Consider the following 13,868-nt stretch of genomic DNA (forward strand, 5'->3'; position numbering starts at 1 on the left):
GCCCCAATTTGTCCTCTTGAATTCCAACTTTATCTTCCTAGTGTGATCTTTCCTATTTTTAAAGACAACATTCGAACTTATTTGTCTACTAATGTCATTCCATTCCATCTCTCCACTGACAGCTCAGAACGTACGACTTATGATACAAAATTATCATAATTTTATTATAGACCACCTATTCAATACATTATAAGCTAATATGGAATTACATTCTTACTAAATTGTTAACTTGGTACATGTTCCCTCCCCCCCGGGTATGGGCGCCCTTGTTTGAGTAGAAGTCATCCCAAATGTCCCTCTTTTTTCTCCCTCTTAGCTTATGCATCAGTTTATTGTATGCAGCACCTGCTGCTAAAATAAGATTGTATCTCAGGTCCTCAATGAGGAAAGTTTCCCTCGCAAGGTCATAAACAAGTCACAATCTTGTCCTCTTTGATACACTCAGTTTTAAGGAGAATGGAATAAATTTTAGCCTAGGATGTCAGTGGTTACTCTATATGATTCTACCGGGCGAGTTGGCCGTGCGCGTAGAGGCGCGCGGCTGTGAGCTTGCATCCGGGAGATAGTAGGTTCGAATCCCACTATCGGCAGCCCTGAAAATGGTTTTCCGTGGTTTCCCATTTTCACACCAGGCAAATGCTGGGGCTGTACCTTAATTAAGGCTACGGCCGCTTCCTTCCAACTCCTAGGTCTTTCCTATCCCATCGTCGCCATAAGACCTATCTGTGTCGGTGCGACGTAAAGCCCCTAGCAAAAAAAAAAACTATATGATTCTCAAAGAATTAGATCAAAATCTTAAAGAATAAATAGCTTAAGTATTAGTAATAATAATACTGTATTTTGTTACTAAGTAAGATACCATTAAGGTTAATTTTATAAACTTTTTTTGTATTGTATGCTTTCATATAGGAACTGGTAGTGTGGTAAGTAACTGTTCTCCTTTCATATTTGCATGCTTGAATAAATTTTGTCATGCTTCTAATGAATTTTATAAGGAGTTTTGGATAGTCATCAGTAGGGCTCAGATGTTTAGGAAAAGTCATATTTTTTCTTTGTCTCTATTTTCTTGTCTGATTGGATTTTGGTGCAAATCAGGTGATTATAGTCACAATTAAGTGATTTTTATTTGTCATATAAATGCATATTTTGACTATTTTTTGTCATAAGGTCATATTTTGATCTATTTTCGTAGAAACATCATAATTTGGTCATAATTTGGTGATTTAGTGACAGCTGTAGCTGTGCAAAACCGTCAACTTTCCAAATGAGAACTAATATTTACAAAACTGCTTTTCCATATCACATCTGTAGTTAATACAAATGTAATACTCTGCCTCTTCTATCAAGATCGTGCAGGAATTATTTTCCTACAGTTTGTCAGCAAGTTGGACATATATTAAGTCGAACTTTGGAATTATATTGAGTGCAATTATTCACAAATTCATGTAAGTATTGAAATTGTCAGCACAACAATCACATGGAATAGTTACGTCAGTGTAAATTGGAAACTTTATAATGTGCTTAATCGAAGTGTCGGTTTTTGCTGTGTGTACAAGATAAATTATGTTCTTAGAGTGGAAGGCACCAGTACATTTCAAGATGAGTGCATACTCGACAGCAGTGATTTAATATTATTTAAATATGCACCAATAACGTCTTGTAACATAGAAAGGAGCTTCCCTTCTTACAAGAATGTGTTAAGTGAAAATCAGAGGTCTTTTGCGCCTGATGCTTTGAAGATGAATCTTGTCATACACTTCAATACCACCCGCAGAGGAGAATGAAAAAGTTATGCGAATTTGCACTATATGCCGAGCCGCCCTACCATAATATATCGAAAGACATCTACTTAATTCGTTTCGTGGTGCTCAATTTAAACTTTAACGCATTTGAGCAATATTAATGTAATCCAAAATATTTTTAAAAAAATAGATTGATTTCCAGTTTTCTTCGTATTTCAAACCACCAATCATCAACCATCATCAATCAATACTGATCTGCATTTAGGGCAGTCGCCCAGGTGGCAGATTCTCTATCTGTTGCTTTCCTAGCCTTATCCGAAATGATTTCAAAGAAATTGGAAATTTATTGAACATCTCCCTTGGTAAGTTATTCCAATCCCTAACTCCCCTTCCTATAAATGAATATTTGCCCCAGTTTGTCCTCTTGAATTCCAACTTTATCTTCATATTGTGATCTTTCCTACTTTTATAGACGCCATTCAAACCTATTCGTCTACTAATGTCATTCCACGCCATCTCTCCGCTGACAGCTCGGAACATACCACTTAGTCGAGCAGCTCTTCTTCTTTCTCTCAATTCTTCCCAACCCAAACATTGTAACATTTTTGTAACGCTACTCTTTTGTCGGAAATCACCCAGAACAAATCGAGCTGCTTTTCTTTGGATTTTTTCCAGTTCTTGAATCAGGTAATCCTGGTGAGGGTCCCATACACTGGAACCATACTCTAGTTGGGGTCTTACCAGAGACTTATATGCACTCTCCTTTACATCCTTACTACAACCCCTAAACACCCTCATAACCATGTGCAGAGATCGGTACCCTTTATATTTACAATCCCATTTATGTGATTACCCCAGTGAAGGGTACAAACATATTTTGACTTTATAGTTTATAGGTATGTATTCACAAATGTTTGATAAGTGAATCGAGGACAATAGACTGTGAATAACTGCTAAACATGTATATACAGAAAATTAATATGAAAGTAAGAATAAGGAATTTAGTTAACAAATATGTATCAAAGGGTTTGCTGTTTTGATTTATAACTTATTTTAAATTGGCCATATTTAGATTAATCATTTTTGGGTCATATTTTGTAATTTTTACATCATATTTTATCACTTTTAAGGTCGTATTTCATCACTTTTGAGGTCATATTTGCTTGCTTATTTGGGCTATTTTTAGGTCTTAAACATCCAAGCTCTAGTCATGAGTCATGAGTTTATAACACTTATAATCAGGCTATGTTCAATGTGGCATTACTTTCACTCAATCACTTCTAAGCAGATTTGTCTCCCAAGAGCTGGAGCATAATTACAAATTCAGCTCTTCTATAGCCTCTGAGAAATGATTTAAATTTTTGGAAAGTTATAAGAATCTGAACAATATTATGAATTACTGAAATTTACTCTGTTTTCTTCTTCTTCTTGCGTTCCGGCCTTCTAAGGACCACGTTACAATTTCAATTGTTCCTCCTTAGTTGTTCTTTCCTTTTCTTCCAGTATTCTTTCATTGTTTCACTGTGTTTATTTTTCCTATCTTCAGTCCACTTTGTGCCTGTTTTCTTTTCCTTCCTCCCTTGGAATCCTTCCATTTGTAAGACTTTCGTCCTAAAAATCTTTCTTTCCAATAATTCTTCTTCTCGTATGTTGTTCCTTTCCAGGTCTTTCTTGACTTCTTGAATCCAGGAGGTAGTTGATTTCTTTTCCCAAAGGTACTTGAAGATTCGTTTAGTTAGTCTATTGTCATCCATTCTGTAAATGTGTCCAAGAAATAGCAGTCTCCTTTTTCTTATGGTTTCTGATATGTTTTCTATGTTCTGGTAAATTTCATTGTTACTTCTTAATTTCCAAAACTCTGCAATTCTTGGAGGACCTAATATTTTCCTTATAATTCTTCTTTCTAATATTTCTAATTTATCAAGCTTGTAGTTCAGTGCTAGACATTCGCTGGCATAAAGGCATTCTGGTTTCACTACTGTGTTGTAGTGCTTTATTTTAAGTTTCCTTGATAAGCACTTTTTGTTGTAAGTATTTTTAGTTATACCGTATGCTCTTTCCATCTTTTGTATCCTCTCCTCTATAGCAGATTTATCTAAACCATTTTCTTGAATTGTCTCACCCAAATATTTGAATTTCTTTACCTTATCTATTCGACCAATATCCGTTGCTAAAAACTTTGGGGCATTTTTTATATTCGTCAAAAATTTTGTTTTCTCGGCAGAGATTCTCAAGCCTGTCATGTTGGCTGTCTTTTCAAGGAGATTGACTTGCATTGCTGCATCTGTAAGGCTTTCTGAAAGTATGGCAAAGTCATCTGCAAATGCTAGGCAATTTATTGCAACACCTTTGTTCTTCTTCCCCAGCATGAGTGGCAATATTTTAGATTCTTTCAGTTTTTCATTCCAAATTCTTACAATTTTCTCCATGACACAATTGAAAAGGAGTGGAGATAGACCATCGCCCTGCCTGACACCTGTATTTATTTTGAAAGGTCGAGATACTTCACCCATAAATTTTACTTTCGAGATAGTGTCTGTAAGTGTTTCACGAATTAGGTTTGCCAATTTAGTTTTAACTCCAAATTCACGGATTACTTTATCTTGGGTTTCCCTATCAACAGAGTCAAAGGCTTTTTTAAAGTCAATAAATGTTACAACTATGTCTTTGGAGTTTATTAATCTGTGTCGAATTATAGATTTCAGGTTGAAAATCTGTTCGGAGCAAGATCTTCCTTCTCTAAATCCACCTTGATATTCACCCAATTGACTGTCCAGTGTCGATTTTACTCTATTTAGTAGTATTGTTGAGAATATCTTGTAAGCAACTGGCAAGAGAGATATACCTCTGTAGTTGTTGACATCCTGCTTGTTACCCTTCTTGTGTAATGGGTGTATTAGAGCCACTTTCCAATCCTCTGGGATCTTTTCTGTTTCCCAAATTTCTTCAAAGATTATTTGTAGATCTTCTATAATTTTTGGTTCAGCCCATTTTAAAAGTTCAGCTGTTATGGAGTCTTCCCCACTAGCTTTGTTATTTTTAAGATTTTTTATTGCTTCCTTTATTTCTTCCGCTGTTGGAGGTGAATCAGCTTCTAGATTTTCCTGAATTTCTGAAAATTCTAATTTATGATTTGGCTCAGGGCAGTTCAGCAGGTGTTCGAAGTGTTTTGCCAGAATCTCACAATTCTCGGCATTGTTAAGGCCAATATTACCATTTGCATCTCTGAAGCAAATGCTCCGGGATTGATAACCTTCAAGGTTATTCTTAAAGGTCTGATAGAAATTTCTGGAGTTATTTCTTACAAAATTATTCTCAATTTCTAATAGCTGCGATTTTTCAAAAGATCTTTTAACCTGCCTTATTATTCTTGTTGTTTCCTTTCTTTGTTGTTTAAATAGCTCATAGTGTTCATTCTTTCCGGAACATTTCCATTTTTTCCACTTTTTCACTCTTTCCATAAGTGCTTCCTCACATACGTTATTCCACCATACTTTCTTTTTAACTGATTCAAATACTTTCTTTGCTGCACTATTAATCTGTTTAGATAATTCTGGCCATTTGCCATGCTGAGTTATTTTAATTTCTTCCTGAAAGTTTTCTATAGTTGCTTGTGTAATGTTGAGCCTATCTATGTTGTATTTCATTAATTTTCTCGGCCTTCTTTGATTCCTGCGAGGTAGAAGCTTTAGCTTAATTTTAGAGAGGTAATGATCGGAGTCAAACTCCCCACTTCTTATTACTTTAACATTCATAATTTCCTTAATACTTTCTTGAGAAATAGCTACATGGTCCAACTGAAACTCACCTAACATCGGATTTGGGGACACCCATGTTTTAGCCTTTCTTGGAAGTTTCTTAAAGAAGGTCGACATTAATTTTAGGTGAAAGGATTTACAGAGATTAATTAGTCTCATGCCATTTTTGTTTGTTCTTTTGTGTGCCGGATATGCCCCTACTGTTTTGCTGAAAACTTTTTCTTTGCCTACCTGTGCATTAAAATCACCGAGTAGAATAATAACATTTGATTTTGGAATTTTTGACATTTCATCATCTAGAAGACTCCAGAATTCTTCAGTTTTACTTGGGTTCTTGCTATTATCTTCATTTATTGGTGCATGACAGTTAACAAATGTATACTTTTTGTTCTTGCATTTAAGTGTGAGAAGAGATAACCTTTCTGAACTAGATTTAAATTCCATAACATTATCAATTATTGCTTTATGGACATAAAATGCGGTACCTAGTAGTGGCATTCCTTTCATAATTTTGACTGCTGGTTTACCTTTAAATATTCTATAATTTTTGGTTTCTGTTACATTCTCATCCATAAACCGTGTCTCTTGAGCTGCTAAGATCTGGATTTCATGTCTATCTAAGAAAATTTCCAGTTCTTTCTGTTTGCCGGTTTTTAGCAAGGAATTTACATTAAGAGTGCCTGCAAAGAATTTCCTCTTAAATTTAAGTCTGAAATGATTCCAAGGATGCTCCGACTCACCCTTATTGCAGATGTTGGGACTCCCCAGAACCCTAGGTCCCGATGCATTGCATAACGCAATGGTGGATTTCTCTTCCGAGCTACCACCTGGGGTAGTGCTTTCATTCAGCGGACTTTCCATTCTGCAATTGAAATTGTACATTGTACAAGGTAGGAAATTAATTCCAAGATAAGATCGGATTGTTAGTCCGAAATGATTTTTTATTCGTGCTTTACTCCACTAGGTTCTTCCGCTCTCTCCACCGTTGGGACATTAAATTCCTCATCCGCCTTCGAGACCGTTGACCAGGTTTCACCTGTAACCCTAGGCAGGGGCCCTTACAGGGTGCTACCATCCGGAGCCAGATGGACCCAGGTTTTTTTTACGAGGTTGTTACTCCTCCCCCTCCTCCTTCCCCATCACTTGCAAGATGGGGCCCCGGGCTTGGGACCGGCAATGGCGGAGTTTACTCTGTTTTATTGTATTTTTATTGTATTTTTCACAAAGATAAAATGCCAGTGTTGAAAGGATTTTCTCCATAATAAATAGGCCCTTGTCTGTTGAAAGTAATATGCTTCTGATTTCTGTAAAATCAACTTTAATGTTATAATATAATTTTAAAGACATGATATGTGTTGCATTTCATGATTACCCCATCGATAATAATGTTTTATTAACAAATATTTCACAGTCTGATAAGTATGACTGGTAGATACTCAAATGTAAACAGTGTGTAGCAGTACAAAATAAATCAAGTTTAAAGTCATTTTTTTGTGCTGTTAAATACACTATCCTCAAATATTATAATTAATTATTTGTTTGTGCAATGAAAGATATGAAAAGCCATGTGTAGACTTGTCACATCAAAATGTCCTGAATTTTTATGTTACTGGTATGGCAACTCAGCTGGCCCCATTGTTTAGAGGTAGCAAGTTTGCCTCTCATCCAGAGGCCTCAGGTTCAATTCCTGGTCAGACCAGGGATTTTTACTTGGATCTGAGGGCTGGTTTGATGTCCACTCAGCCTACATGAAAACAACTGAGGAACTATGTGATGGTGAGATAACACTGGGAAACACGACTTTGGTGTCTAAGATATTAGTCCCTTCTTGGTGTGTTCTTGGGTTGTTGATTCTAAAAATAGTATTAGTTTTTGCATATCAGCTCTCCTCCTCACATTATGTCATATTAGGTTATTAAATTAAGCCTACAATTTAGACAAAGAAACACCAGTATTTCGTTAAGATAACAAGTACGGTACTTTAGGTACAAAGTTTTCTAATTTTAAGTAAGTTTTTATCCATTTCTTGTTCAGTAATGAGAACATTCAATTCAGTCTGACTGAAACCTTTTGAACTAGAAGGTCCTTTGAAGTCACTATCATGTTGCCCAGCACAACTTCCTGTCCCAATAGTCAATTCATCTGTCGCTTCACAAAGTTCAGGAAGGCTAGAGTAAGCTGGTTAAGGTAAAATGTGCAATAGGTCGTCTCATAGAGGCTAAATCAGAATACTTCCACTGACTCTGGTTCTTTTCATTGATCCCTTTGTATTTACTAAACAAAAATAACAGTCATCAGTGTGGTTGCTTTATTCATGCTATACTATCAGAATACCAAATTTCACACTCTTCCCTTGCCCATTTGTCCACTGTTGCAGGTACTCTGCAAACATTTTACACATGAAATGAGGTGCCCATAACTTATCTTGGTCCTCCAGTTTCAGTTCGAAGTAGGCAAAATAGGCTCTTTTCACCAAGTCAACTATAACTTGTCTACACTGAGAGAACGTGTACACCCCACGAATATAACAAAAAACATCAGAGTTGTTAATACATTTTCTTCATGATATAGCCATTTATATACCTGCAAAGAAAAAAAAAAAACACAAACATGTAATTTACTCATGATGCATGATGTGTAGAAAAATAAATGAATGTTGGTGGGAAATAAATTATCACAAAATTAACAGTACCTATCTAAAAAACTAGAGCTGAGCCAAATTTTTAAATTTTTTCCACCTTAGTGTAATGGTTCTAGTGTAGGAGGCTAAGAGTAATGGCTGAGAGGATTCATCATGCTAATATTGCATCACCTCATAATCTGCAGGCCTTCAGGTTGAGTAGTGTTCACTTGATAGGCCAAGGTCCAGCAGGGATGTAGCACCATGGAGTTTGGCTTATTGGTATGGCCTTAGCGAATTAAATGAGGAAACATAAGTGATAGAAAAAAAAAGGAAAATGAAGTGAACCAACACTGTCATATTCTCACTTTTCTTGTATTTAGTGTATTGCTAATATATACTGTATATTTTTGCTACCTGAGCATGAAAGCATAGAGATATTCATGAACTTAAAATTTCATTTGTCAAGATGAGAAATTTGATGCCTAAAGTTAAAGAGCATTCAAACAAGTTGTCTTAAAATTTGGCACTACATTATTAAAGACTACATTTGCCAAGCTGGATAGCTCAGACAATAGAGCTCTGTTCTTCTGACCCCAAATATATGGGTGTGATCTCAGCCCAGTGTGGTGATTTTTGGAGATCCTCAAATACACCAACCTTGTGCTGGTAGATTTACCAGTACTTAAGAGAACTCCTGTGGGACAAAATTCCAGCATTTTGGTGTCTCCAAAAACCACAAATGTAGTTAATGGAACATGACATCAATAACATTATGATTATGAATAGTAACAATAATACAATCAAACCTCTCTTCTGCGGACATCATTGATTCCGTGGAAAAATGCCCATTATGAGAGATGTCCATTGAAACAAGATGACAAACATTAATTAAACATTTTAACCACTAAGGACATCCACCTTAAATATAAGCATATGTCTTTATTTTGATTATTCTAAGTCATTTCTAACTAAATATTTTCCTGGGAGATATTAGAAGTGATTTTACAGCCTTTACAATTGTTGACAACTTCAGAAGTAATGATTCAGCAGGGCGTGTATATTTAGCACATTTTTTCTTTACTGCGATGTTCTCGAAAAGAGAATAATGACCCAGTGTGACACACACGTTCTTTATTCAATTAACCTCAACTTTCAGATTATTTGAGATTTCTCGCACTTTTTCTTGAACATTGGTCCACTCACTCACAGTTTCTTGGCTCAAACACATTTGAACCACTCATATTCTGCGATGTTCACTTCTTCAAAAACTAACTCTCACTTTCTTTCCATTCCTCAATTCCTATTTTCTTCCCACTCACATAAAATGTCATTTTTATTCTTCACAATTGTATTTTCCCACAGTTAGATTTTCAAGGAGCTTTTCTCAGTGAAAGTCCTTTCACACTACCTTGTTTCTTCTCTCGTTATCCAAACACATACATCTCTCCTACTCATGTTTACTGGGTGATCAAAATGCTATGGTATTTCTGTCTCAACAACCAGCACATGAAAATCTCTTCCTAATCAAGTTTTATTGAACTACCTAACCTCAAACTTATCAGTGATGATCTGAGTTATGAATAGAATGATGCAAGATATGCTGAAAATTCCTGGTTAGCTTGTGAGTAAGCAGTTGCTGGTAGCACTCCCGGGCAACTAGAATTCTCAGAATGTACTCTAATTAGAATACAAGACGACCCGCACTAAAGGTTTGGGAGGAGCCCTGCATTTTACAATTAATTTCATGGCTACTCCAATATTCTTATGTACGTTTCTCTCTCTCTCTTTTCCTTGGACTTGAAATAGTACAAACATTCAATAGGTGTTCCTGTATATCTGCAGAATGATATTAAGAGAAAGAATGACATCACCCTTTGTAAAGAAAGTGTCCTGGAATGGGTAAAGTGTCCGCTTAAAACAAGTGGACGAGACTAATAGCAATGTCCGCTGTCCAGAATTTGAAGTGTCTGCTTAAATGAGCCTTATTTAACACGTGTCTTATGTTAAGCAAAATCAGTTCCTTGGAAAAATTGTCCATATAGAGAGGTGTCTGCTCGATAAAGGTGTACATTAGGGCAGGTTCGACTGTAATATAATGTCAACCACTGACTTCATAAGTCTGCTAAAAATGTTGCTGATGAAGTTTCTGTTTCAGCAAGACATATTTGATGTAATTATTAGTCTATCAACTGTTGACAAGTTCTCTAGATGATATAAAACCAAGCAAGTGGCTGAGGTTTGGGTCACTTAGCTTGCATTCGGGGGATAGTAGATTCGAACCCCACTGCCAGCAGCCACGAAGATGGTTTTCTGTGGTTTCCCATTTTCACACCAGGCAAATTCTGGGGCTGTACCTTAATTAAGGTCACAGTCGCTTCCTTCTCACTCCTAGCTCTTTTCCTATACCATCATTGCCATAAGACCTACCTGTGTCAGTGCGACATAAAGCAGATTGTAAAAATAATTATATCAATTAATTCAGTTTTATTCGGTTAAGTTTCTTTAAAATGATATTTCCCATTTATCATAAAAACGTCCATCTTTACCAAATGATAAACATCTTAAATACTTTAAATATTTGATAGTGGATGAATAGATCCTTGCTTCAAGTAATGATTGTTTATTTATCTTTTATCAACACTATCAAGGACCTAAGGTTTTATAAAGACAGATATTCAAATTAATCAAAGGAAGAACCAAATTATTATTCAGTTTACATGTAAATTACTTGTGAAAGTAGTTTTTAAAAAAAATCTTCTTTCTCATGATGAATAGTGAATTCTAAAAGTATGATTCTCTTTCAGGGCAAAAGATTGTAATAATATCTCCTGAACCTCACTCATTATTTAAAAGAGACTTCTTTATCTGAGAAATTACTGTATGTTATTATAAGATCAGATTCAAAGCTTTGTTTACTTCCTCTGCAGTTCACAGTTGACCCATGCATTTTTCTCATTGTGAATCCAATATTGATCTAAAATGAATTCTTCAGGTGCACAGATTGGGACAGTGGTAGGCACGGCCCTGAGTGGTGCTCTACTGCACTATTCTACTGGAAACTGGGATGTTGTATTTTATTTGTTTGGTGGCCTTGGTGTTCTCTGGTTCATTGTGTGGACTCTCATCTGTTACAATGACCCTTCATCACATCCATTTATCTCTGACGAGGAAAAGAAATTTTTGGAGAAGACTATTGGTGGAACACAAAGACAAAAAGTAAGTTATAATCTTGATCACAGATGGTATCTACTGACTTTAAAATATATGCAGTTATCTTCTGAGTAAAAAGAGAATGAGAATATTTTATTTCAATTAGGTGGGCATTTTCTTCACATTATATGCATTTTCTTTATAGAATGTATTTTAACATTCAGGATTGTAACATCATCATCATCCTAAACCATCTCCAGTTTCCCGGGTGTGGTATATGAGCCTCCTCCATCTCATCCTGTCCTTGTACCATTCCTGCTCCACCTACTTGTCCCAATCATGACCTCTCAGCAGTACACCGTTCTTAACTACATCTCTTCATTTCCTTTGTGCTCTTCCCACTGGTCGTCTTCCTTCTACTTTTCTGTCAAATTCCTTTCTTGCAGTTCTTTGAATAAATTAATGGTCTTCCTACCTACCTACAGTCAGCATTGTGGCTGTTTTTGTTTATATCGCCTACTCACTACCACAATATGATTAAAAACTTATTCTGACCATCATTGCACTCTAAATGAATGCCCTCCAAAATGTACAATTACTCATTTCAACATTCATTCTTAGTACTTTCATGTTTGTTTCCTCCAGCTTAAGAATGCAAAATACTGCACCCCAAGCAGATGTTTGGTGAGCCAAGCCCATGAGGGCAATAGGGCCACCCTTTCCTTTTTTTTCTCTTTTAGTTTTTATCCCACATATTGTGCAGTTGGTATCAATAAGTACTGATTTGTATAAGGAAAATTTGTCCTGTGGAATATCGTATAACGGTATCTTAAAAAGTTAGTAGGTTATAATTAAGAGATCATTGCATTAACTTTGCTGTCCGACTCATTGGCTGAATGGTCAGCGTACTGGCCTTTGGTTCAGAGGATCCCGGGTTCGATTCCTGGCCGGGTCGGGGATTTTAACCTTCATTGGTTAATTCCAATGCCCAGGGACTGGGTGTTTGTGCTGTTCCCAACATCCCTGCAACTCACACACCACACATAACACTATCCTCCACCACAATAATACGCAGTTACCTACACATGGCAGATGCCGCCCACCCTCATCGGAGGGTCTGCCTTACAAGGGCTGCACTTGGCTAGAAATAGCCACACGAAATTATTATTATTAACTTTGCTGTACATTGATTTAATTTCTCTTTCTGAAACTGCCATCTCAGGAAAATTTTTAGCTTTAGTAAATGAAATGATTCAGTTTGATGTCTCCTGCTTGTCAATTAGTTATCTTAAATCTCATCGTCACTGATATCACTTGTGTCTTACTAATTTTCATAACATGTCATTCATAATTTTGTTTCTGTTCAAGTTCCAACTTATATATGTTATTATTCCTTGCATACTGATGTTCTGGTAATATTAATTTGGATACACTACTACACACTGAAGCTGGCAGGACTGACTTGGGTAAAACTGCTTCTCACATGAACAGTTTTATGTGATTATGTGTGTAAAGTGAGCTCACCCAGCAACTTGGTCACACCAGCACATGAGGGCGGAAACATTATCATTTATAAAGAGGTCTTGTAGAAGAAAACATCAGCTATACTTACAGGATCGAACAAAGGTTTTAGTATGACATTTTATCCCCAAACCATAAAAAAAAAGACTGCTTTAGACTTAATTTATTTTTAAGACTGCTGTATTTTATTTTCTTCACAAAACACCAGCAACACAGAATTCATCCAGTTTTGTATTTCCGTTTACTACAACACTTCATTGATTTGTAAATATAAATGTGCCTACGCCTCAAAAGTACCTGATTTTTCAATGTCAGTTTAAATTTTCATACCCATTTCATTCCTGATAAAATATAGTCTTTACAGTGCACTGTATGGTAATGAATTAATGAATTAATTTATTAATTATCATTGATCTGCATTTAGAACTGTCACTCATTCTATTTGAATTTCTTTTTTAAATTATTTCAAAAACTTGGATATTTATCAAACATTTCCCTTGATAAATTTTTCCATTGCCCAATTCCTCTTCCTATAAATTAATATTTGCCTCAATTTGTCCTCTTGAATTTAATTTTTTCTACCTTTTGAAGGTCCATTCAAGCTTATTCGTGTACTAATGTCATTCAGTGCCATTTCTCCACTGACAGCTTGGAACATCCCACTTAGGTGAGCAGCTCATCTCCTAAGTTTCAAATCTTCCCAGGCTAAAATTTGCAACATTTTTGCAACACTACTCTATTGTCAGATATCACCCAGAACAAATCATGCTGTTTTCTCATCCAGTTCTCTTATCAAGTACTCCTGGTGTCGCATGCAAAGGAATCACATCTGTATTCTGTACTACAGCCCCTAAACACTCTCATTACCACATGCAGGGATCTGTAACCTTCATTCACATCCTTGTAACTGAGATTACCCCAATGAAGATCTTTCTTTATATTAATACTCAATGGGAAACTACCTCACTTTTCATTTCTGTTGTATGGTACATGTCTTCAGCGATGCCTACACTACCTGTGACATTTGATGGTGGATCTGTTGAGGATCAAACCAGCCTTCAAGCTGAGAACTCA

General features: G+C 36.0%; 1 protein-coding gene across 2 annotated transcripts in view; it reads left to right on the forward strand.

Annotated features, from left to right (window-relative positions):
* The window catches only part of LOC136867042 (putative inorganic phosphate cotransporter), a 550,887-nt gene that overhangs the window by 488,021 nt on the left and 48,998 nt on the right, over nucleotides 1-13,868 (forward strand). For both annotated transcript variants that reach the window (XM_067144142.2, XM_067144143.2), the window contains one exon: nucleotides 11,116-11,339. In XM_067144142.2, coding sequence (XP_067000243.2) covers nucleotides 11,116-11,339 — 224 coding nt within the window. The remainder of the gene's footprint in view (nucleotides 1-11,115; nucleotides 11,340-13,868) is intronic.

Source organism: Anabrus simplex, chromosome 3 (assembly GCF_040414725.1).
Source record: "Anabrus simplex isolate iqAnaSimp1 chromosome 3, ASM4041472v1, whole genome shotgun sequence".
NCBI classification, from domain to species: Eukaryota; Metazoa; Arthropoda; class Insecta; order Orthoptera; family Tettigoniidae; genus Anabrus; species Anabrus simplex.